General features: G+C 48.1%; 1 protein-coding gene across 3 annotated transcripts in view; it reads right to left on the bottom strand.

Moving 5' to 3' along the window:
- Window positions 1-26,475, bottom strand: part of LOC144151406 (uncharacterized) — a 103,591-nt gene that overhangs the window by 7,632 nt on the left and 69,484 nt on the right. For all 3 annotated transcript variants that reach the window (XM_077682446.1, XM_077682447.1, XM_077682448.1), the window contains 11 exons: window positions 24,232-24,464; window positions 20,939-21,021; window positions 20,026-20,134; window positions 13,771-13,932; window positions 13,562-13,672; window positions 10,428-10,551; window positions 9,083-9,130; window positions 8,858-8,986; window positions 4,893-5,122; window positions 2,084-2,181; window positions 1,202-1,310 (listed from right to left, as the gene is read on the bottom strand). In XM_077682446.1, coding sequence (XP_077538572.1) covers window positions 1,202-1,310; window positions 2,084-2,181; window positions 4,893-5,122; window positions 8,858-8,986; window positions 9,083-9,130; window positions 10,428-10,551; window positions 13,562-13,672; window positions 13,771-13,932; window positions 20,026-20,134; window positions 20,939-21,021; window positions 24,232-24,464 — 1,436 coding nt within the window. The remainder of the gene's footprint in view (window positions 1-1,201; window positions 1,311-2,083; window positions 2,182-4,892; window positions 5,123-8,857; window positions 8,987-9,082; window positions 9,131-10,427; window positions 10,552-13,561; window positions 13,673-13,770; window positions 13,933-20,025; window positions 20,135-20,938; window positions 21,022-24,231; window positions 24,465-26,475) is intronic.

Raw genomic sequence — 26,475 nt, 5'->3', positions numbered from 1 at the left:
TCGTCTTTCGTCTTATCAGAAGCCCTCCCCCCAAAAAAAGGATCGGGATAACTCCCAGGTGTGTACAAATATCTTGCTTCCAGACGGTGAATGAAGCGGACTAAAAATGGAGGAAAAATACATAAAAATCATTTATTTCACCCCGCAACTTGATAGAAGACTGTGTTCAAGTGCTCTTGCCTGGTTTTAACCAGTCGAAGTGGCGACGGACAGTGTACACCCACCACTTCAAGCGACAACGCAGCAGAGACCGAGGAAACTCCTTGCCTTCTCGGCGGTGACGCGGTGGGACTCGCGAAACGAACCGACATGAACTCACAAGTTCCCGCTGAGAAGCGGCATTGGTGAGGAGACCTGCTACGCTAGCTAACAGGAAGTCTTCGTGGTCGCTTTCTTTTATATATTTTATGGGCGTAGTTTTGCGCCTCTCTCCTCCATAGCAGGACGTCCACAACCCTCGTCCTCGCTCTTTTTTTGTTTACTTTGACGCTGGCTCAGCTGAATGAAGGGTGGGAGAAGTGCTAGCTTATGCTTTTTTTTTCGCTCCCTACTCCTCTGTGGCCCACATTCGTTGTGCGCGGTGGTTTCCTTTCACTTTTCTTTCCCTCTGGTCGGGTGAATTCCCCGCCGCACCCTCAAGTCTGCCATGTTCGCTACCCAGAATCGCTAGCAGTTGTGGTAATCCCCAAAGTTTATCGTCTTAACCGACGAGTATGTGCAAGGCTGTTCGTCTTAAGTGGACTTTTTTTTGCATTGGGTCAATGGAAAACCAAAGACACGTTACCACGTTGTTTGGAATAAGCGAGAATTTGTCTTAACCGAGTTCGTCTTAACGGGAGTTTATTGTAGTTATATTTCCTGTCACTAAAAGGCAGACATTGAAAACGGTAGCATTGGTATTTTCGAGAAAATCGCCTGTTACACTATTCCAGAATAGGGTCTTATTCAGGCTGGGTACACACGGAAATATTTCAGCCTTGCACTGTTGTTCTAAACCCGCGTCTTTATACTTTAATTAATTTGTAGGGTGTTGCATTGGATTTGCTGTCAAAAAAAGACATCTCGTTTGCATTCCGTGGTGCCTCTAATCTACTCTACCGAAATGGCTGATTGCCTCCACCTGCACGTCTCGTGCGCACACTTCACTGCGCCCACAAAGTCGACGGCAGCACAGAAATCGAAGAAAGGATGTACCTCTTACCATAGAAAGCATCGCTGCGGTGTCGGTCATTGCTGTCATTGTTCCATGCAGCCGGCAGTCCTTACCCTCGTAGGGAACATCATTTGTAAGAACAAGCAGATCGGAGTACCTGGCAATGAAGAGCAGTTGATTTGGTTCCCTACAGAGCGCTACATAAATGAGCTATTCAAATAAATGCTTCGTCAGTGATACAGAATGCATCAGTGGCAATCAATATTTCGTCTATGCAGGTCATATGATGCTACTTCATGCAAATTTAGTCTTTTTCTGTGTACTTCAGAAAACAAATCTCTCTTACACTAAGGAAGTGTATTCCTTTGAGACGTGATTTATTTGAGCACCGTCATGTGATATACCGCGTGGGATGTACGCGGTCGGTAAATAACTCAATAGAGCCTCAAATTCAGCGTTTTCACTCGGAGCATCGAACTCGGTGTTTTTAAACAGTACTGTTTGAGACGGGACCAGCCTCCCCTTTTCTTTTACCAGCTGGTAGCAGCGCATAAAGTCAGAAAAGGAATGCTTTCCCATTGAAAACATGTGCAAATAAGCACCACATCAAAGATATCTTGAGATAACGCTCAACAGTTTTGGCATTTTGATTCTGATGATTAACCTTATGCTTTTGACGCAAGAGGTTATAAAAGGGTACAGGGTAACGCGGGCGTTCGCTACTGCGCCAATAGATGGCTGTAGCGTGATTTATGCCTAAGGCAGCGGCGGCGCTTGGGAAGGATTGCAATGGCCATATTATCCCTAAAATTCTACTTTGTGTGGTAACTCCCATGCAGAAGTATTGTGCCAAACATGACCTACGATCGAACTCAAATTTGCTTGAGGGCTTAGAATATAGCTAAAGAGGCAAAACGAGGTCATTCTTACTTGGCAAGCTGCTTCAGCCGGCTTTCGTCATTGAACGCCGAGACCAACAAAATAAGCTTTGGTCTCGGCTCCTGCTTACTGAATGCGTCGGAAAGTTCCTGCAGAAAAAAGGAAGCGCATGGGAGGAAGCGGTGTCACTCACCAAATTGCCATGCGAACAAGTGCTGCTGTGGTAAATATTTTATCGCCTGAATTGTTGTTTTAAATCGCCCCGTTACTATTCTCCTATTGATTTCAATTCTCTATATCTATTTCGTTCTGTCAAATGAAGGTTCATTTCATAATTTTCAGGAAAAAATTGACTGCCCACCCGCCTCGTGTCAGCGATCTTGCGGTGGTTCCTTCTTGAAAATAAGTATTCACACAGGTTTTGGTTTAAGAGCTGTGGATTTATATACATTTCATTTCCATAAACAAATGGCAATCAACCTTTTACACGGTAATCAATTTGTCTGGAATACAGTGCGTCTCTAGTTAGGTTGTCTAAGGTATCCATGATAGACAAACTAATATAAAGACATGATGAAATTATAATAAAGCGCGAGAAATATAACAACCATATATTACGGCACTTTGTGGTTTCAACAGCAGTTATTCGGAGTCATGTGCACGGGCATACAATTTTAGTTAACTTTCTCTGCATGTGGTATGTTGCTCTCAAAACTGTCGTACCACTCTACTCTTTAAATAAACATACAAATAAAATCCATTCCACTCAACGTGAACGCCGTCGGAAGAGCAGAGCAGTGATTCACCATAACGAGCTTTGGCGCCGTTATCCGCTCACTGCTACCACCCATCACGCTATTCGCCGCCCCGTCTCACTTCTATTCATGAATTGAACGGAGGTTTGTCCAATACAATTAAACTTTTTCGCCTTCGCAGTGCTCCCACGCTTCCTCCCTGGAACAGCACGAGCGGAGTCCTGTTCTCTTAAGTACAGAGCATTTGGGGCACCTTGACGTCGTTGCTCGTTCGCTGTCACGATGCCTAGCTACCGCCGTAAACAGGCGAAGTAGCAACATAACGGACTCAAACCGAGCACCATGGCGTATCCGTAACGGCTTTAACACAGAAGCTTCGGAAACAAGGTATTTACAGTCATAATTCGTTCATATTTAAAGTTATAAGCATTCGAAACTCCTGAACCGCTGCCATTTGTCATACATCTCCCAATTATTTTGCGCAGAGAAAACTGCAGGCACATTTGAGGCAAAATCTGTGTAATCAACCGGCAGCGAACGCGTGCATTTAGTTAGGAACATTTGTTGGGTTGGTTTTTACGTAAGCGAAAAAAGTGGCCGCGGAAGACACGCGCTCAAAACTGAGCAGTAAGGCTCCGGCACGTGTGAGATTAAAGCAAAAACAAAATGAACCCAACAACCGCTCGTGCTGTTCCAGGCAGAGGGCGCGCTAGCAATTTGAAGGCGGGAAATTTGAATTGCGTTGAACAAACCTCTGTGCAATTCATCGACAGAGGAGTGAGACAGGGAGGGTAAGAGTGTGAGCGGGGCTAGCAATGAGCGCATAACGGCGCCACAGCCTCTCTGGCGAATCCCTGCTGTGCACTTCCGATAGCTTTCACATGAGTGGAACTGCTTTAATTTTAGTGCTTTTTTTCATCTCGTAAGTGCCCGAGCCTTGCTGCGCAGTTTTAAACTCATCGTTTTTGGCGGCCACTTTTTTCGCTTACTATCGTAAAAACCGAAACAACGGGCGTTCCTAAGTAGAGCCGGTTAAGTAACCCAGATGTTGCCTCAAATGCACCTGCCGTGTAATTTGCGCTAAACAACGTGGAAATGTACGACAAGCGCCAGCGGTTCAGGAGTTTTGAACGGTAAGCTTCTGTTTGGGTTTGTTACGCCGTAACGCTGTGGGGCTCTACTTGGGTCCGTTATCTCGCTGCGCCGCGTGATTCCGGCCGTCGCTTGACATTGTGACAACGAACGAGTGCTCTGCACTTAAAAATGCATAATAAAGTGTGTTAAGCTTTGCCGTGCCGCCCTTCCGACGGCCGCCAGCGGCGTGGCGCCGCAGCCTTCACCCACTGCACGGGGCGACGCTGCTGGGCGCCGTCGGCAGGGCGGCACGGCAAGTTCGACGCTAGTGTGCGCGCACCTTTAGAAGCTCAATAAGCGGCCATGGTTGGCTGTACATCAATAGATTTTCAAACTCGAACAAGCTCGTCGGCCAACATTTCGGCTGGCATTGAATGAAGCCATCGCGCGCGCGCTTGCACGCACGCACGTGTGTGCGCTCTAAACAACACAGTCATGAACCTTTGCGTGCATGTCCGGTCATGACTGTACAACTCACTTCTACTTCGATAGTACTTAGGGTTTAAAGGACATCAGTAGGTACATGATGAACGGCGTGCTAAAGATGCACTTGGCAAACAAGGTTGCTGCTTCCGAAAGTCACCTGCCATTAGCAAATACCGTGGCATTTACGTCGCCTTAAAAAATCCACTTGGCAAAACGTCCCCACCGACAATGTGTTACTCGCCTTGCCGCATCATACATTTTTTCACAAAATCTCTGGATCAAGGTGTAGGCTGGACGTCTCTATAGCAAGGGTCCCCCAAATATTGATGACGTCACGTGACGTGAGCGTGCCCAGAGGCAAAGTATTTCTAACGACTGCAGCTTGGAAGGGGCGCCCAACGGTAGAAACCGGAGGAATGATGACGTCAGCTTCTGTCACTGATTTGTAATTAGTCAACACCATCACTTGGGCGATATGGCCACAGAACTAGGAGAATTTGTGTTTAACAAGAATGCTCGGAGGAATAAAACCAGCCAGGACTCACTTGGAGGAACTTGTCGAGGTCCTTGACGGGATTTGTCCTCGCCTTCTCCGTAACAGCAAGGCCGCAGAGGCCCTCGTTATGCACCCACCCAGCGAGGAACAGGACGATCCTCCTCCTGGCGGATTCAACGTCGTCCAGGACATTGTCGAATGCTTTCCCGACATCGAAGGACACCACAAAGCACGTCCAGTTCATTGTCGCGGCCAACAGGTTGCCGTGAAGGTTCGCTCCTGCAGGAAGGCGACCAAAGGATGAGAAGGCTATCCGATGTAGATTCACTCTAGGTGTGCATTTGGTCCATTTGCGTCACTGTGCGGGCGCAAACGACCTTGCCCGTTTTCTTTAACGTTCGCGCCTGTCTCTGCGTTTTTTCTGCGCGCATCACACTTCACCTGATCTTCACCTGATCTCGCACATAACATCTCACTTCACCACACTTCACCACATCACACATCACCTGATCGCTTTTTTCCACGCGCGTTGCTAATGCGTGCGCGCAAACACCTGCGCGTCGAGTCACGCACGAGGTGCGTTCTGCCGCGCTCAGCACTGCGCAGGCGCGGCGGGCGCTACAATAACCTGTTCTCTTTCTTCTCCACACTACTGTCCTGTGTTCTCACGTGTTCGTTTGCGCTTGGGGAGACATCGAGACACTTACAGATTTCTCAGCTACGGTGTAAGCGCACAGCTTTCTGCCGCTAAACCTCCGTAGTGCTTGCGCATATATAATATTTTAACTTCAGTTGTGTGATCTCGCCAAGCAAACAAAATGTCGAGAGGTCCAGCATTAAATCGAAGTACGACAGATGCATGGAAGCTACGCGAAGACAACCTGTTATTCGCCCACGCATCTAACTCCGCATGCATGTCATTATCGATCATTTTGTGTCCACTGCATGACGAAGGCCTGACCCGTACTCTCTTAAATGAGAATACATTTTTAGCTCCAGGATTTCCGTATTTCCTACAAACACCGAGTTTTATTCCTTTCCCTACTTCCCACCCTGTACCCCAGTAATGGTTCTGCTACTCGGCTGGACCACTCATCAATTCTCCGCATTGAACGGTCGTGTCAACACCTATTTTTAGATGCGACGCTGAGAGCATCTCTTGTCGGCGGCCCTGTCCGTCCTGCGTGCGTCCGTCGTCGTCGGTGGCGTCCGCACTTTCCTCCGCTCACCCCCTCTCCTCTCCGATAGCGAACACTCTCTCGCGAGGGGCATTGGATTGGATTCGATTGGCTTGGCTTGGCTTAGATTGGATTCGGATTGAATTGGATTAGAGTGGATTGTGTTGGACTGTGTTGCGTCATAGCCGCGGCAGACGCACTGGCGCCGGCGCGTGCCAAGGTGAGAGCGAACACTCTCTCTCAACATCTGCGGGTATGCGGCCCAGCGCGCTCTCACTCCGCCGGTGGGCGGCGCTGCGCGTGGTGCTGCGCATGTGCAGTACTCTCTCTCTCTCCGCGGTCTCCTCTCCTTCGGGCGCGCTGCGCATATAACCGGTGTGCCGCTCTCCGGCGGCCTTTCGGTCGACGGTTTCTCTCCGCTTGCGCTTGAACCCCCTCATCGTCGCATCACACCAGGGTTCCCGCGGTGGGAGGTGGGCGTCATTTTTTCTCTGAATTTGAGAAGAGATACCCCATGCTCGTGTTTGTTCCCTAATCCAGGACGCTCGTTTTCGATCCCTAAATGATCCTCCTATTTCGTTTATTTCTCCTTGACTCGCAATAGCTGAGCTCATTCTTCTGCAATACGAGCTGAAGTTCTGCCCTGTTAGCCCCATAGCAATTTTCAGCAACAGACGCAACGTACCGCTCAACACTTGAACTCTTGCCGAAAGCACGCTATAGCCTATGCTTCTTCTTGGTTTGGATCAGTAATGACAATGTTGGGAAGGTAACTGAATGCACGCACCCCAAATATATCACAAATATGGTCAAGGGCAAGCTATCTCTTAGACTGTTGATTTTGTAGCTCAGCGGCTGCGGCGTTGTGCTGCTGGTTTGATGCCAAAGTGTGCTGCTCCTGTTGTGCTGCTGGTTTGATGCTGGTTTGTGCTGCTCATTTGTGCTGCTCGTTTGATTTTGCTGGTATCAAACCAAAGGCGCTGGTTTGATACCGGACGCGGCGGCTGTTTCTCTGATGCAGGCGAACAACAGGAATCCTCGGGCGTAGGGATTTTAGCGCACGTTGAAGATCCCCAGGTGGTAGGAATTATTTCGGAGCTCCCCGTTATGGCGCCCCTCATAGCTCTGCTGTTGCGTCGACACGCAAAAACCCAAACGTTACTTTCGATTCCTTCACATCTATCTTTCCCCAAGAAATGATCTGTGCGCAGGCGCCCTGAACTTTTCTGGCGCGTTTTCTACGGACTCACCGAACGAGGGGATATCGTCCATTTCTCCATATTTAAATCGCAGTGTCTAGAGTTACGTCCGACGGAACCCAAAATCGAAAACTAGAGTTACGTCCGACGGAACTTTAAGCCAGTTTCTGAAGTTACGTCCGACGGAACTCATAATTGAAAACTAGGGTTACGTCCAACGTAACTTTAAGCCAGTTTCTAGAGTTACGTCCGACGTAACCGAAAATTGAAAACTATGGTTACGCCCGACGGAACTTCAGGCCCGTTTCTAGAGTTACGTCCGACGGAACCCAAAATTGAAAACTAGAGTTACGTCTGACGGAACTTTAAGCTGGGGTCTAGAGTTACATCTGACGGAACCCCAAATTTAAAACTAAAGTTACGTCCGCGCGTGTCCTGCGGCGGGAACAGAGCCCTGGCCGTCGTCGTCGCTTGAGCGGTCTGTGTACGCTCCGAGCACAGGATAGCTAGACGGAGATGGAAAGCTCGAGTGACTTGTACGCACTTGGAGCTACTGTGTAACTTGAACTTCGAAGTTTTTCCTTATTCATTCTAATGTAAATAGTTGTATACAACGTCTTCGTTTCCCTTCAAATCCAAACGCCTCGAGTTCGTCAATTCGACCGCCATCTATCCGAGAACTTAAACCCCATCGCCCCGCGAGCCTCCTGCCAAATCAACTGGATCCCGGGCAATTGGGTTCCTGATCGGCACTGGACTTCGGGGAAACGAACATCACAATCTTTACTAGGGGCGACACTTTTTTTCTTTCATGCAGAATGCCACCCAGGCCAGTAGTCAGGGGGGCCAGGGCCCCCTCATCTCCCCTTTCCCTCCTCAGGAAATTTTGATTGGGGGCGTGGGTGTTCTCCAGCAGGGCGCCCGCCATGCCGCTGCACCAAGAAACTTGCCTGCAGCTGCTCACCATGTGCAATACTAAGCAAGTCTTTCCGTGGCTGTGTCTTAACGGCGCCTGAAGGACCGTAAGCAACACGGAACCATCACAAAAGAGCAGAGGACGCTTGCACCCGGCAGTCGGCGCCTGCTAATCAGTTAAGGGTGTCTGCGCTTCAGACTTCTTCAGCCCCCCGCGTGCTAGCACCAGCCGCGGCAGACAGCCTTGAAGCAGCTTCCTTGAAAAACGTGCTTCAAATTCGCCGACAAGGGAATAACAAACCGAAAGATCAGAACAATTATCTCCGCACATTTATAAAGTTTACTGAGTGGTTTCCCATCTACTGCATGCCCACCTATGTAATCTCCGTAAAATGTACATGCAAAAATTAAGCTTGGGTGTTTTTAATGCCTGGACGAATATGTGCGAACCGTTTCCTGCAAGAGAAAATTTCAGCTTTTCACTTAAATATCATTTTGCTGGCATCTGAATATAAAGTGACTGTTTGCTCCATATCACAAATGGGCGTAAAAACCACCCACTCTGCCCATAATAGTAGCGACTTTGATAAAATACGTTTTTCATTAATCAGCCTACGTCTATGTCATACGTCTTGAAGTGCTCTGCGCCAAGTTCATGCAGTGTTGGTGCAGAACAAATATGGCGCAAATATGCAGTGTTCTGCGCCAACTACGGCCCTCACTGTAGCTGATGGTCTTGACGACGTTGTTGTAGAGGTGCTCCACTTCGCCGTCCACGAAAATGTCGCACTGCGAAAAGGGGAAGTCGACCCTCGCGCGGGACGTGGACGAGGGAACGCACACCAGCGTGCCTGCAACAGGAAGAGACCAAGTCGGCGAATGTTAGATACTTGACAGAGCAATGTCCAAGTGATTGGTCATTGACAAAGTCGGCACTCGGGCCGTACCTCGACGTGGCCTTGCGGAGTCGCCAGTCAACGGTTGGCGCTGCTTGCCTGCAAATATAGGTCGATTTGATTTGTGGCGGCAAGAATGGGTAGGGTACTGAGCTTTTCGACAGTGGATTCATACACACCTTCTTCAGGGTTGTATACAGAATATTGGAAAAGAGTAGGCATTCTGAGAAAGCCTTTCACGGTGTTGCACCTGCCGCAATTATGTCCGTGGTCCCTTCAACACAATCGGTGGCCTTCGTACAGCTTTGCAGCCACTTGTATTTAAACAGTCGCTGCAGATGCCGACACCTACGCGCCTGTGAATTCGAGCTGTGGTGTGGGTCTACACACAGCAAGCAGCATGAGAACAAATCTATGGGTAGAGCTATGAGTCAGTGTTAACCGGAAGATAAGCCAGGTGCTTATAGTGGGGACATTGAGTATAATACGCAGACGCGGGTGAAAGAAAATGATGACAGAAGCGTCGCCGTACAAGTCTTTCCGTTGGGCGAGAGAAACAAAACAAATACTGGTGCCGACTGAGCAGGTGATTGAATAACAGTACGGTCACGGCGTCCCTAGCGTTCTAGCGCTAACCTTCGGAATACAGCAGATTAGTTCCCAGATTCAGGGTAAGAATGTCCTCACGAGGCGTGTGGGTGAGTCTGGGAAGAGGCTTAACATAGCCGTGCAATTGGGTACATTGCGCTTCCCCAAGCGCTTTACTACGCGCTCTACCGAGCGCTTTTCCAAGCTCTCTGGGGGGGGGGGGGGTTTCTTACTAGCATTAGTGAGCCGTGGCAGTAAGTACACCTTGCAAGCACACCTTGCTGTAAGCAGACCTTGTGCAAGTACTCCTTGCACCCTACAAGTACACCTTGTGAGCACAAGTACACTTCGGAAGTACAAATTACGGGTACTTGCAAGTGTAAGCACACCTTGCACAGTAAGTACACCTTGCACCATGGGCACATTGTGTAAGTACACATTGCGTAAGTGCACCTTGCGTAAGTACACCTTGCACCGTGGGCACATTGTGTAAGTAATTATAAGTACACCTTGCTTAAGTACACCTTGCAAGTACACTTTGCACGGTTTGACACAGGGCAAACACCGTTGTCGCCACAGAGAGGGTGCCTAGTGGGTTCGGTTCCACGTGGAGACAATACGTGGCCCTAGTGTGTCGGTACACTACGCCGCTAACAGTTATAGATGTGCCTTCCAGTAACAGGGTTGCGGCAAGTGTGAACGTACTCGATACACTGTAGTCACGGTGTTTGTGCTTAGCCGGCGGAACTCATTAGAGCATTTTTCGCTAGCGGGGAAGACATTCCGCCCAATCGGGCGCGACGCTTACCCAGAACGTGGCCCAGGGCTGAAAGTCGTGAGAAGGACTCCCGACACGCTCCGTGAGAGTCCTCGTAGTCCACGTTGAACGCCGCAACGCAGCCGCGTGGTGAGTACGAGAGGTACGAGCGTGCCTGCACTCAGGGCAAGCGCTACGTTAGCGACTGGGCTGCCTGCTTAATTGAGCCACTCGTGGGGGCGTAACTTTTTTTACAGTCCGCCGTAAAAGTCGAAGGGACAATGAAGAAAACCAGCAAGTTATTTTAGAGTTGATTTGGTTCCGAAAGATGCCCTTATTGTTGAGAAATCGCTCAAATGCTATAAAAGCGTGACGCAAACAGCTGCTGCAGTCGCTGTTTGCATAACGATAAACCGGACGCAAGGAGGCAACGGTGATGGATAGCGGTATAGAGGCAACTGAACACCACCCTACCCCATACAGAGCGGATCAGTGAGTTTCGGTCCAATCAGTCGTGCTTTCCCGTACTGCCACATCCTTTGCAACTCCGCACAAATGACCAAAATGTTCCTTAATAGAAACCGTGATCAGTATTGACGCATTGTTGAAGGAAAACTTACTCTCCTTTTGAGGCTCCGCGAATGTTTGCATCGAACCAACCGCTCGTGCGTAGCTCACACACTTCCTTTAAAAGCGGTACCAGCGCCCCACGTATGGACGAGTAGCGCCATCCAGCAGCAGCCAGTAAAGATGTTTCGCACGCCAGACGTCCTAACTACGTCCGGTGCAAATTGCGCGGTATAGGTTGGAGTCACTGGCGAGGTACGCATGTGGGCAACGATGTGAGTGCACCATTACTGGTTACGTCGGGCTCCGCAGGATGGCGCTACTTGTCCGTTCTGAGCACATGACGTGTGTTGGACTTCTAAACTCTACCGCCAAAAAAAAAAAAAAAACCCGCTAAGTAATGCCTCGACTCCAGTGGGAGTGCGATTAACACCTCTGTTGACACCACGTCCGTGGCCGTTTCCAGTGTCGCCAAGCGAAGACACTGACAGCTAAACTTATTAGTGAATACCTTTTATAGCGAGTGCCGGGAAACCTGTCTTTCACGTTTTCGCAATTCTCTGCCTTTTTTGAAAAAGTGATCTAATCTATCAATGTGGAGTCACTTGTATTTTGACTTCGGTGTCCCATTTGTGCGCTGATGCTACTACGACTGGGGTGTCACGGTGCCGTTGTGAAGAGATCCGTATCAATCAATTTAGGTTACCGGGGGGAGGGTGGGGGGGAGGGGGTGGCACTTTGTCGTTCGTATAGTCTAATGGACTTGAACATTATTGGAAACGGCGATGCTACTAGACGGACTGCAGAAATATACCGTAAGTTCCCTGTTTCTGCTGTTCTGCCACGGCAGGAACGAAAAGAATGAGAATGGTTGTGGACTGTACTTACACAAATAAAAAAATTCAGAATTCGCTTTTCTCCAGAAATTTATTCACGAATTTTTTTCAGCTGCGAGGAGAGGCGGGGAAGTATTTCTTGTGCTTTGGTTTTTTTTTTTTTTTTTCTGGTGGCAAATGTGAGTGGCGGGGGGGGGGGGGGGGGAGCGGGTGCTCTGTAATCTCGGACCGATGGCGTTTTCGGGGGAGATGTAAATATTAATGCAAAGCTTTACTACTGTCGCCCAGCGATTTCGTGGAGGATGCGCAAATGACCTTTTGACCGTAGACACCCCCCCCCCGACACACCCCGCGAAGCGCATCGCGTGATTCGCCGGACCCACTGTTGGCGCCTGCGAACGCCGACAGCGGTCGCCACCACCGCTGCGGTCGAGGCAGCCAACCACCTCCGTAGCCTCCCATGCATGCGGCGCGGAGTAGTTTCGGGCAACGTGACTAGTCTCGCGCCCGGTGAAAAGGAACGGTGCGTTCACCATGAATGAACGCCACATTCGCCCGGCCTCTTTCTGTGAGCGTTGCACGGAACCGAGAAAGGCTTTGGCACGTGGTAAGCAATACAGCGAAATCAAAGGTTAGCCAAGCGAAACCAATACTCAACCAGACTAAGCCAAGCTTTTGCTTTGCATATCTAAGGTTAGCGGAGCTAAGCCGTGGCCATTTTTTGTTAAAAAGGACCCGAGATCCTCACGACAGACGTTCCTGTAGCTTTTGGAACTAAGAGAAAACAAGAGCGCAGGCGATCCCCGTCTTCTATTTATTGTGCTAGCGCAGCTGACTGAGTTCGCGTTGCGAAGTACATTCGCTTTTCATTTGCAACGATCGCGCGCCAGCTAGGAAGGCTGCATGAAGAGGCTGTGAGTTTAGAGGATGTCGCTGACAGTATGGAAACTGACCTTAGTGTAACGCTCCTAGTGCGATGGTAATATTCTCACAGGTATCTACAACTCGCCTACTTCCTTTCGGAATTCCTCGCCTAACAAACATACTGCTGAGAGGGTTTCCACATGACCCGTACAATTGCGATTCCCTTTATTGACTACACTCAGACGCACAAGTGTCGCGCACTTAAGCATCCCGTTACTAGTTTATAAGGATTGCTCGACTTGACTGGCGCGGCAGTTTCGTCTTGCTGCTGAATATGTTTGCGTGTTCCTGCGACAGCTGCTTGACAGTAGTGCTTAGGTCCCTGCATGACTCTTCCTCAGGTTTTGTCATCAGGATGTAACATGAATGGCGAGAGACCCGGACTGACAATGAGGTAGCCATTGAAACAACTGAAGAAAGGCAGTGGGTGCGGCTGATACTCGTTTTCCGCTAATTGCAGTGCAAGAACCCACCGCCTGAACCGCTGTTACCACGTGCCTTTCTCCTTTTATTTCGAGTAGTTGTCTCCGCCATATTAAGTGAATTTAAAATTAATGTTATGGACAACGTCCCTGCACTTTCGCGTAAGGCACGTCACAGCGTGTGATTGCGAAACAATTTAAGTTACCTGTAGTTCGGTAACGTGAATTAAAGTAGCTAGCGCTAGATGCGATGGCATGCCTACAAAGGGCTGGAGAGCCTGCAGTCGTTTCGAACAAATATAGTCGGCAATCCCGTAAGCGGATACAGTTGAAGAAAGAAAATGCTGTCACAACAAAAGTACCGCCTCATGAAGCGCAGGTAGCGTTATGTGTAAGTGTAGAACCTCTACATTTACATCAGTTAGCGTGAACTCGCCTTTGTCTCGAGGCTGTACTCATTCTCGTACGTCAGCAAGCTGTCGTGTTTCCTCGAAAGCACCGCACCAGACACGATGTTGTACTCGATGTTCCCCTGCCAGCTGCAAATCTGAGAGCGTGTTTCGCGTTATAAGTACAAGGTACGGCGGTACTTTCTGCTATTGAAAAGGTACTGGCTATAGACGCCTAAAGGACCGCCGTGATTACCTGCGCGTAGTTGACCATCTCCTCATCGAGGCAGGCGTCGTCGAGGTCCGAGTGCTTGGGCGCAATCGAGTACTTGAGCACAGCCAGGTTGGTGTCCAGGCAAACGCTCTCCAGGTTGCGATGTTTCTGCAGCAGCTCGTTGGTCAGCTGCGCCGTCTGCCTCTGCGGGAGTACAAGTTTCTTTTTGGAATCTATACAGTTGAAGCCTTACTGCAGCAATATTTCTTTCGTTCACTATCGCAAGCATACCTTATTTCGCAATACTGCATCTTCATCATTTGTAATCGAGGGTATTTATCACTGGAAGCAGGCAACACTTGAAAGGCCATGCAGACAAAATACCAGATTTTTTTATTCAAAAGATTCGGTGTTTTATAGTGCCCCAGCGCTTTTCCGGCAGCACGTGACCATTTATACGCTGAGATTAATCCATTTATGTTAAAATTTTGATATTCCCGCCAAATCGTGTGTTTCGTAATGTCTGCCATGACGTCACAAGGAATGGTCTTCAAACAAAATTCAAGTGCGCTTTTTAACCGTTGGTTCAACCTGCAGCGGACTGTGGCGCGGCCGGCTTAGAGTGGAGGCGCGCTGTGTCGATACTGCGGAGCGTTCCGACAGCACTACTAGATGGCGCAAACATACTGCTCCGCAACCCTATTCGCCTTTGCTTCGTTTCTGGCCTTGTTTGCATCTTCCTTGTTTTTGCTACAGTAGGTAGTAATCGTTTCGTGAAACATGGGGTATGTTCGACAAATAGGGTCACGTAAGACTGTCGCTTACGCCAATCCGCCAGTGCTGTCTGAGACAACCCCAAAGCGCCGCACTGCTGTCCAGCTGTAACAAACATTGCGCGTGCAGTACCAACAGCAGTACGCACTGTGACTATGCTTAAGTGTTAATTCCTAACTCCAGTTATTCACCCCACAATTCTTACTGCTATAAAAAGAATGTTCACTAAATATAAGTGCAAATAGCTGGTTCACGAAGCTTATAAGCTCTGCCTAATTTGCGTTTGCTTTTGGCGGCCTCAGCCAATCACACCAGCTGGGAATATGGCATCATAGGTCCTGTTGCGAAAAATGAGCTAGTGGGTCGCATGGCCATCCTATTTTTCCTAATGATGTAGCTTATTAGAGCGAACTTTAAGTTAAAAGTGGCGTCAGTATGACTCTAACGAGGTAATCTTTCCAATATACCGAAGTTGTGTTTTGCCTGCATGGGCAATTCAAACGAAAACGAAGGTGATGAAAATCGCCTATCGTCTGCTACTGGTACAGACATTTTGAATGCTTGCGGACCTAGCAGGTGCGCTGCGGCCACCGAGGTACAGGTGCCGTCAAAAGTACTTGGAGCACGGTATCGTTAATTTTTAGAAACTTCTGTTTCCGAAAACTGCCAGGCTGCATTGGGGTACGTTTAAAGGAGTCCTCCTTAATGAATGAAAAAGTTCCTGCAAACTGGTAATGGCTGTCATAAAGCCCGTGGGGCAACATTTTATGATATTCAGAAATCCTTGTTCCAATTACTTATGACGGCACTTGTACTTCAGTTGCAGCGAGCCCCTATGGAATATCTATCTTGTCGCAGAGCGCGCCCCAGTGCGTGGCTTCCCTCAAGGCTTACGTCTCAAGCCGTCAGCACATTGTAGCGTAGCTACGACCTTAACAGCGATGCTGTAAAGGACAATAGACCCTATGCGAAATTGCTTGGTGATCTAGCAACACTGATGTAAACAAGACCGTCCGCCATATTGGTACGGGCGACGATCGCGAAGTCTCGTATTGTTTACTGTGGAAGAGTAGGTGACAGTAACGCAGTATGGCTCAAACTGGACTGCGTTTTCCGGGTCCCGACCATGGATTGTGGACGAAGGACTCGTCTGCGCTGCCGACTGTGTCTGAGGACTCATACCAATCGTGGTGCCGCGCCAAAGACCCATCCGAGCGGCAGCGGAGTAGGGCATGCCGCCTAGCCACCGAGCCGCATTGCTCGCCTTCATCGGTGCGGACAAACACGTGCGACTCGAAGTAAGTAAATCTTTGTTGGTTTTTTTCCTTGACGCGAGTTAACCGGTCTGAGCATTTGTATAGCACTTTGTTCACCGTTGTTTACCATGCAAATGCGTAGCGGGAACCCTGTTGCAGTAACCCTGAAAGAGGAAAGCGACAATCGCCACACCGTGCTGCTAGTGGGTGGATTGAAATGGCGTACATCGAATTTACGGGATTATTTTCGGCGAAGATGTTTACGGAAAGGTTGCGGCCGTTTTTCGTGACGGTCGTCCGCCCACGCGTTTGCCGCAAAGCATTCGTGCTTTGCGGCGAAGTCAACTACAAAAGTGCACATGCGCCTTTTTTGTGTGTGTTTTCATTATTTATTGCGCATGTCCTGCCGCAAAAATCTGTTTGTGCGTCTGGCTTGTCCTTTTTTGGCAGTGGGGTGGTTGTTGTAGTTTCTAAAGCGCATGTTTTGAGTGTGCCCGAACAGATAATACCGTAAAACCTCGTTAGCTCGAACTCACTGAACTAAAAACTTTTTTTGAATTCGATGGGTCATTGGTATAGCCCGAATGTTTACCTGTTTACCTCGAAAGGTTTTGGAAGTGAGTTCCAGATAATCATAATATGACGAACACGAATATGCGGTTACTGGTATCATTACCCACGGTGAGATGTATAAATGTTAAGCTTCCTTCTCTTGAAAGTACATTAACAAAGCATGCAGCGATACTTGCTCGCTCGAACTTGAAAAACAATTTTGACATCATTGCTGTTTGAGGTGTAGATTATTGCCCTTGCAACAGTGTTAAGCAAGACACAAAATCTGGTCATTTTGAGTCTGTTCCTTCCTGCCACTGCTTTCTGCTCTGTGCCTTTAGAATAAACTGTAGTGGACTAGTCCTGTTCTTCCCTGAGTGCTATTTACTGTTACTCTTTCTGTTCTTGCAGGTTGGGCCTCACCCATGTGGTCAGCAGCTGCTTTCGCTCTCAGAGAAAAATTGGCCGGCCCTATGTTGTGTGCCTCACCTCTTAGACGGACTGTGGGGAGATTGTGGAGGCAGCGTTGGAGTGCCCAGCGGGTTGCAGTGGAGCATGCAGTCACATCCTGGCGGCTGTGAACCTACTCGTCCTCTTGCAAGCCCAAGGTTTTAAAGAGGCGCCACCGGAGCTTGCGTGCACAGCTGCCACAACAGTGGGGACGTCTGAGACAGCAGGGCATCAAGCCAGCGAGTGTCCAAGGCATTGACTGGAGAAGCCCGCAAGAAAATGGCCCCTCCCTTCCCTTGCCAATGCGTCTGTTCGGCGCACGTCGAGTGCAGGAGCAATGCGAGCAGCAATAAAGTGCCGTGCAAGCGCTTGGGAGAAAACTTGGTAGCCTTTGGAATGGGTTTTTTGCCTCCGTTTTGCTGGCCTCACCCCCCACAGTAACAGAAACAAGGACTGGCATGGCACCTGGAGGGTCACCTATGAGCTACCAGCAAGCATTTAAGCCACATCTCGCAATGGTCGTCTTGCGAGCACGCAGAGGCTGGGCAACGTCGTGTTTACTAGACCGCTGCATGCAGGGGTGCGCGAATGCTTCCCTTTGTTCCATTTATATCCACAGTTTGCTATACTGCACGCATTATAAATCAGCGAAGTATTTTAATTTACTGGGATTTTCACTGTGGATACAAAAAAAGCAAAAGCACTCAAGCTGATGCGCGGCGGACTAATACAACTCTGGCCGGTTTTTTTTTTTTTTTTTGATGAAAACTTGAAAATTGCCTCAGCTACCTACATCAATGGCCACTATCATTACGTCGGAGGCATGCATGCAGTATGTGACAAACTAGAGGAGTGAGTATTTTAGTCGCAAAATATTCGGCAGTAAATACATCGTGGCTGAAATGACAATGGGCAACAAGTTAAAAGTTAACTTGACGTAAACAAACCTGTCAGCCCGGCAAATCGGGAACCAAGTGCAGAAACTCGAATTTTCCAACGTCAGATCATCATAAAACAGTGTACGGCACTTCCGCAACGACACGCGGCTAAATGCACCGAAAAGAAACTAACAACCGTGCGCGCCCGCCACAGAGAAAATTTTCAAACGCACCGTGACGGCGTAGTGCGGCAAGAAAAGTTTACAGCCCTAGGTAAGATAAATGCTCGTGTAGGGGCTAAGCGGTACCATTTAACAATGAACTGAAGTGGGCGTAGAGCCACAGGGACGAGTGAAGAAATAAAGCCTAATTTTGACAACGTGTGGTAGTTTCCGCGCTCGAGCGCCGCCATCAGTCATAAATAGGTGACGCACGCTCAAGCTTTGTTTAGAATACAAAGGCTGAACCACGGAACTCCAACGCAGCTGTATTTTTCATCCGGACAGTGACCACGAAATCCCGCGCTTAGCGAACCAACGACAAATATTCGCTCCCAGCGCACCGCGCCCAGCGTGTCACAAGGGTTGCGCGCACCGGCATAGTTCGCGTCAGAAAGCTCGTTCAAGAACGTGGAACTTCACGTGCCTTTTCTCCATCTCGATCGGTATTGCCTCGTTGCGTGCATTGCGGCACGCAGCAATGCTCCGGCATTGTAGTCCATCACCAAGATCAGTCAATGCCCGCCTTCTATGTTTTGCTACTTGGTTTCGGTTTCAAACGACCGTACCAAAATGGCGGACCGTGTTACCGGAGTCGACGTGAGATGGCGGGGCGCATTTTGCATAGGGTCTATTGGGAGGCTAAGTTTGCTGACCTAAAATCCAGAAATTTAAGAGGCGCTTCATAAAAGGTGGGGCGTCTAGTTTTGCCCAGATTCGATCGTCGTTTCCTTGTTTCTTATTGTTCTCTGGGATCATCTTCGTATTCCCCATTCTTCTTACGATGCCAACACACAACGGCCATGGGTGGTCATTCTTTACATCTTTACTCAGATTTATCTAGGTATGCTTTTCGAGTAACCCTTTATACGCAACAAGCGCCACCTACTCTTTACCGGTCGTTGTTTCTTATCTGTGATCCGTCCACATCTACCCGTCAACATCCTGGAAGGTAAGAGTCTGCAAAAAGTGGTGAATTTGCCAACCATTGCCCCTACTAGCCCAAATAGCGAAAATTCATCGTTTACTCTGACCATGCGCTGCCCGCAATGAATCTATCAGCCTCCAGGCCAAATGTCCAGCATGCTCTACACCTCTGTGCTGTATGTGACCTAATATGGCAGTTTTACGGAAACTAGATAAGCTCCAGCAGCACCAATACAGGAACAACTTAAATTTAAATGACGTCATAGGGATAGTAAGGGCCACAAGGAGGCACTGAACACTTTGATGACGTTATACTATCGGTGGTAGGAATCCAGCCATATACTCCTGCCTACAACGTTCCAGATTTTATTTGTCTTGTTCTTCAACCTCCTGGCACTCAAGGGACGTGTGTCACAGGGTAGTTGGAGAGCAGTGCTTTCACCTACGATTCCTTTAATCAATTCCACATCAAAAAATTATGGATGACGGATGGTTATGCTCCACCAAACAAGGAATGCCGTGCGAAAACATCATCACTCCTTCGTTTCCCGGTTCCCCGTAGCGAGTATGTGCTACTCTGGGTTTTTTGACACTTTGAATAAGTGTCAAGAACCCCCAGAGTAAACATAAGATGTAGAGTAAACACAGGAATGAGAGTACGGGTCCATGTTTCTTGTGGTTGACTCTGATAGTGCTTGAGCTCTATTTAATGAATTCCTTGATTGCTTGGAGCATGCCCTAGCTTGCGCCATGTTATAAAGCGTCCAATATACCTCCGCGAGTAAGTGGTACTGTCTGGCATGCATCTATGTGGTAGAATAAAAGCAGCAACTGCCCTGGTATGTGCCAGCTTAGGCGCAAGTTTGCTTTGAGGTTTTACGACGTTACTCAGTACCCACAGCTTGATGTACAGTGAATACTTTTTTATAATTTGTACTGGTTGACCCTTGACAATGTTAGGTTTCAAAATGTAACGTTAGGCCTAACGCCCTATTTTTAGGCCTAACCTCGTAAGACGTGGCGAGCAATGTCCTCCTCCGTGTACCTCGACCAGCGGGTGCCTATGACGAGGAAGTGAGACATGAAAGCCCTCAAAGTGACATAGGCTTAACGTTGGGCTGTCGCGTGCGCGTGTCGCCCCTCGAGCAAGCGAGTTTTATACTGGAACATCTGGAAGGCTTCACGAAATTTCCGCGAAACTGGCAGACGTAGACTAGTAGTGATGTCGCATAGTCAACTTACCACAAAAATTGAGCTGTCGAGGTTCATCACTCGGCTTGAAGGAAACGTGACACGGCATGGCGTGGAGGGCTCGGTGTGGTGCGTGATGAATACGATCACGTCCACGAACCTGGAGGATAGGGGTGAGTGAGGGAAGTTTTGCAGTCGTTCCGCAACCTCACGTAGTTTTGAAGGAAGTTCACACTGAAGTAAATGAAGGAAGCTCACACTAACGCGTACGTCTTGAAATTAGTGACGCTGTACGCAACCTTCACGACCATATCGCGAAGGTTTAAGTCCCCGATTGCTTCCGATTTGCTTGTTCTTCGGTGCCGCAACGACATTTACTCAATAAGTTGCTATAAGTGCTGGCTTCTTTTGGGAGTGATAATCATTAGACATCACCTTGGAGTGGCGAACGCTATGACAGTGTCTTTCTCGTTCCGAGCAAGTGTTGCCACGATTACGGTGAACGCTGCAGTTTCGTTTTTGGCTAGTCTTGGCCAGTCTGCCTAAGTGGGTATGTTTGGCTTGACGGACGTGCGCCGGGGACGCTGGTCGGTTGCCGCCAGGCATGCATACCCGGACGCTAGGCATTTTTTGGTTTTGTTAACTTCCCGGCGGTCGCCGCGAGGACCGCGTTCAAGCGTGTGCACTCCGAAATTTATTTTTATTTTTACACGAAAAATTACGATTTGCAAAATATCTTCGCTGTTAAAAAAACTGATTTCATTTGGTCATATTTGGTTAGGTTAGGTTTAGGTTAGTTGCACATTTGGTTTAGGTTAGGTTAGGTTGGGATTAGGTTAGGTGAGGTTACACTACATTGCCTTGCAACTGCCTCTTTGGGTATATGATGCTCCGAAACCAGTATAGGGGTGAACAATCTTCAAGAATCCTCCTACTTACTCTCCACGCAGCCTCTCGTACTTACGGTGCAACGCGATTAACAGTTAACGCGTCGTCAGTTCGAGGCATTCCCAAGACGACTGCCGGTCTTGAAGTGATCATGGTGCTCTGAAACGAACAAAAAAGTTCCATTTGTGAAAAATATTTGAGAATCCTTGCGGTATTTTTTGGCGATTTCTGGTTTCGGAACGATTTATTTGGCGCCTAATTTGGGCGACGTTTCATACCAATGTAAAAAGTAAGAATGCATAACGGAATGCGTGCACACGACATACCATATGCAGACCAGACCTATCCAATCTATAATCACTAAAGGCACGGCATACATGCCAACGTTTATTTCGAGCAAAGAAAAACTTTGGCCGGTTTGAGGCAAAACAAGACTACATAGCCGAGAATGCCAGCGCTCTTTTAAATAAAAGACACATTGGATTGGTCTTTTAGGATAAAAAATAAAACTGGAGGTTTTTTTTCGCGGCGCTTGCTAGGGTGCGTGCCACCGAGCGGCGGACCTCCGAGCTATTACAGCGCATGCATCGGGCTCCCTAGTAAATAGCTGAAAAAGAATATCTGCGGCGTTTTGCTGAAACCGCACTGCGCAGTGCCGCTAGTTCTCAAGACGCACAGAGACTGCACCACCAGTACAGGTAATTTCCAAAAGTGGTATGACCGCCTTCGCCGTGTTTTACCCTAATACGGTCGCACATCTGCAACCTGTTCTTTTTAAAGCGAAAGCTTTCTCAGTGGGACCTATGCCGGCCTGTCAAAAAAACTTAGCATTTCCCTATAGACCGGTTGGTCGACCGAAAAGCTCTGTCAAGAGCTATGGACACACGGCGTGTGCGCGAAACCGGGAAAACGGAACATTTATAGATAAGACAATACACGCATCGATCATGAAGAAGGAGTACAATAGTAACCTTTATTTCATAAACCACATATCGGTATATTTAGATCTTTTGTAGATACGTTTACTCAGTGCGCAAAAAAATCGTCGCATGGGTTAATCCTGCGTTTGCGATTTGGGTCTTTGAAGGTTTCACGATCGAGTGGACGCACTTTCAGGGAAGGCTGGACGCACTTTTAAGAAAGCCTTTGACTGGCTTTTGACGCAGTTTCGTTTCAAAGCGCAGCTTTTTTTACCCCCAACGATTCTGTCGCGACCGTTAGTGCCAACAGCAAACTCCTGCGAAAAAATAGGTTGCAGGCACCACCAGGAATCGAACCTGGAACGAATAGAGAAACGGAGAGAGAGAGCCCGTTGTCTCACCGATTGAGCTACGAGCCCACACGGGGACGGGGGAGACAGTCGGCGCACTCGCCGAGCACATCTGCGGGTTTACACCCGCAGATATGCTCCACTTCTCCGTCTCTGCCGCCGAACCCGTCGCCTCCGTCAGCGACGGCAGAGACGAAGGAGAAGTGAAATCGTCTAACACAGGGTTTGGGCTTCCTTTTTATAAATAAAGAGCTTCCGCTCATGTGTTTCAACAATACAACTCAACCAACCACCGTTCGTGAATCTGGCATTGATTAAACCTTAGCGAAGAACATTTATCTGAAGTAGTTAACGGTGTGCTTAAGCGCGTTTCACTTGTCTCTGGTTCCACTCTTTGTAGAGCCACATGTGGGAATTCAAGTTGACGTCGCGTGGGTAATCGTTGTGGGCGTCGTTTATAGCTTCGCGTTCGAACCACCTTCACAGGGTATATTGGCCCGCATTTTTTTTAAAGACCATAGTCTTTCTTTGGCTACTTTAACCAAGATATTTTGGTCTGTCTGTATGTCTGTCTGTCTGTCCGTCTGTCTGTCTGTGACTCGATTCAGCCACCCAGTCAAAGTAAAACAAAGCCTGCGCAATAGTCTTATATAGTCACAGCTAAATGTACCCGTCTAAGTCCGGTGTAACGTTAATACTTGTCAACATTGTTGAAGAAGAACAAGACATTACGCAAATATAAGACAACAAATTAATACAGAAGTGATATTTGCAGTGTTCCTTTAGAAGAAATTATACATGCTTGACTTTTGCGAAATTAAATACTTTATTAACTGCAGAAAAAAAAAATTGGCCGCGTATCTGCTCCTTTAGTTGCAAATGACGTCAAAAGACGATAGTCTTTATCAGCTTTTGCGAAGTAAATGCCTCCCTTCGCTTTACCGCTCACCTCTCATGTTGTTCCTTTTGCGTCGCGCTCCTCCCAAGGTAAAGACGCCAAATGTTGGCTTAAATCATTTCAAATTTCCCGCGTTCCACTGCTCCAAACCGGGTGTCTCGATGCGAACGCGGCCGTACGGCGAAGACGCGCGTTAATCGAGGCACCCTACTTCAACGTTTATAGAACCGCGTTTCCCTACTCCACGTGCGTTGGAAGCAGAACGTGGAAACTATCTAGTGGAACCTTGCGTAACTGTTGCCGGTTGATTTCTTAAAATGGCGCCAGAAGCTATAGTGGCGCGGGCGACAGCAGGCGGCGGCGGAGTGAATTCTTTTTCTGCAGTTGATGAAGTATTTAATTTCGCAAAAGTCAAGCATGTTTGAATTTTTATAAAGGAACACTGCAAATATCACTTCTGTATTGATTTGTTGTCTCATATTTGCGTAATGTCTTGTTCTTCAATGTTGACAAGTATGAACATTACACCGGACCAAGACGGGTAGATTTAGCTGTGACTATATAAGACTATTGCGCAGGCATTGTTTTGCTTTGGCCGGGTGGCTGAATCGAGTCACAGACAGATAGACGGACAGACATACAGACAGACCAAAATTTCTGGGTTTAAGTAGCCCAAGAAAGACTATCGTCTTTAAAAAAATCACTCCGCCGTCGCCTGCTGGCGCCCGCGCCACTATTGCTTCTGGCGCCATTTTAAGAAATCAACCGGCAACAGTTACAAAAGGTTCCACTAGATAGGTTCCACGTTCTGCTTGCAACGCACGTGGAGTAGGGAAACGCGGTTCTATAAACGTTGAAGTAGGGCGCCTCGATTCACGCGCGTCTTCGCCGTACGGCAGCGTTGGCATCGACACCCGGTTTCGAGCAGTGGAACGCGGGAAATTTAAAATGATTTAAGCAAACCTTTGGCGTCTTCAACTTGGGAGGAGCGCGGCGCAAGAGGAACATGAGAGGTGAGAGGGAAAGCGAAGGGAGGCATTTACTTTGCTAAAGTCAATAAAGACTATCGTCTTTTGACGACATTTGCAACGAAAGGAGCAGATACGCGGCCATTTTTTTTTTTTTGAGAAAGTTCTCGCGCTTCTCCCAGCCTTCGTTAGAAAGTAATGCTAAAGTTTTTTAACAAAAGTCTATAACGCACCAGTGCACGTATAGAGGGTTCTGCGCGTTGCAGGGCGCTGAAGTTTAGCGGCATAAAGGCGATGCCGTGGAGAGCGTGTTCGCGCGCCCACGGAGACGTGAAGTTGGCAAAGCGGCCCGGGTAGAGCCGGTCCTTTGCCCAGTGCTGCTGAAAGCCGAGGTCGTCGAAGCCGGCTACGAGCCGAGAACTCACGTCACGCTTGCCGAGGTCGAGGAAGTCCTTGAAGGAGACGCCTGCGTGTGCGCGGTGCCCCACACGATTAGAAGGCCCATGAATTCGACAAAATGCAACTTTGCTCAGTTTAGAAGAACGAGACCTTTGTAGCTTACTAAGCTGCATTCGAACCACAGAAACTTTATCAACAAAAAAAAAAGCAAGACTTATTGAAAAACATTCAAATTTCGCGCCATAGTGACGTTAGCATTGAAGTGATACGATGAAACAGAATTAGAGGCCCCACAGCAATCTTTCGGGCGTTTGTTGGCCCTGGCGGCCACCAATCCCAGAAACAGGATTCAGTGGCGACATAGAAAATCGACGGAAAATGCCGGGGGTCGCCACTGTCGCATATGTTCTCTTTAATCTATAGATTATTTGTTTGAAAGTCGCCAAAAAATTGGCACTTTTGTTACCTGGACGAAACAGTCCTTTCAGTGAACCGAGCTTGTACTTCTTCTTCTTGGTATACTTTTATTCTGATCCCAGGTATGTGTCCGATAAAATGGTGATTCAATTATATTTATCTGGTTCCTAACAGTTATTAGGCTGAGTTATACATATAAGCAGGTATTAATTGGAACCAATTTTTGGTTTGTTTTCTTATGCTTGTCATTTTTATCACGAGCTCAGTAAACAAAATTAAAGCAGTTCCCCTTAGCGTGGAAGCATTCGGAAGTGCAGATCAGAGATCAATCGGCCAGAGCGGCTGTAATGCCGCTATCCCCTCATTGCTACCGCCCTTTGAGCTCTTTTCAGCCCTGTCTTACTCTTCGCGTGATGAATTGAACAGAGGTTTTGTCTAATGCAATTCAGATTTACCGCCTTCGCAGTGCTAGCGCACTCTGCGCCTGGAACAACACGAGCAGGCGCTTTACTGCGCAGTTTTAAACACGTGTCTTCCGTGGCCACTCAACGAGCGTTCCTAACTAAATGAACGCGGAAGCTGCCGGTTAATTACACAGATTTTGCCTCAAATGCACCTGCAGTTTTCTTTGCGCTAAACAATGGGGATATGTGTGAGATGTGCCAGCGGTTCAGGAGTTTCGAACGCTTATGACTATATAAACAGCGTGTTTCCGAAGATTCTGTATTACGCTGTTACGGTTACGCGGTGGGGCTCTGTCTGGGTCCACTATGTCGCTACTTCACTTGATTGCGGCAGTGGTTGGACGAAGTGACAGCGAACGAGCTACGACAACAAGGCAAGACTCTGAAGTACTCTGCAATTACATGTGTAGAGGCAACGTTCGAGGATCCAGCTACCGTTCTACTTACGTTTCGGAAAGCAATTGTAGGGAGCACGATCTTATATTTTAACTCTTGCCTTCCGCATAACTCATGCACTGCATTTATGTATATACCCCAAATGGTTCCAGGGACTTAGAAATGCGTCGCACAGCTCAGGCTTACACGCGGAAATATATCAACAAACCTGCTTCATAAAAGGCGCACTTCAATTGTCCTCATGTCCTTCGTTCTCTTCAAAATAAAGGGACGAAGGGCTCTGGAAAGCGTTTCCCACCCGCATCACAAGCCAAAAAAGGAAACAGCGAAAAAGTTCTTTCATGAAGAACATTGACCAGTTTTTTTTTCTTTAGAGCAAGTTATTGCAAAGTTGCTGATCGTTTGTTTTCCTCTTATTTGTAATGTTTCTTTTTTTTACTTGGGATGTTTAATGTTTGCCCTGTAGGCTGCCTAAAGCTGGAACGTGTCATATTTTACATCACATTCGGGGGGGGGGAGGGGGGGGAGGGGGGGGCGAGGGCTAGTCAAGCTGTTCGTACCGCTTTTTTTCCTTTCCTACTTCATCTCAAAGGATGAAAAATAAAGGTATTATTATTATAAGTGCCAAACAGTTTCACGGCTACCTTAGCAGGAATTAATTCTGTGTCCTGCTGATTCCAGAAGATAGCCAAGGATTAGACCACGCAGCAACTGATATCCGAACGGCATTTTCCCCCCTTTTTCTGTCCACACCGTTCTTCTGCCCGCCTCCAAGGCCCTCTAGATTCCTCAGGCTAGTGT

The sequence above is a fragment of the Haemaphysalis longicornis genome, unplaced genomic scaffold (genome assembly GCF_048455015.1).
Source record: "Haemaphysalis longicornis isolate Haplotype H1 unplaced genomic scaffold, Haemaphysalis longicornis Haplotype H1 scaffold_9, whole genome shotgun sequence".
Taxonomy (NCBI): domain Eukaryota; kingdom Metazoa; phylum Arthropoda; class Arachnida; order Ixodida; family Ixodidae; genus Haemaphysalis; species Haemaphysalis longicornis.
Note: the sequence above shows the minus strand (reverse complement) of the source record. Positions and strands in the feature narration are given on the sequence as shown.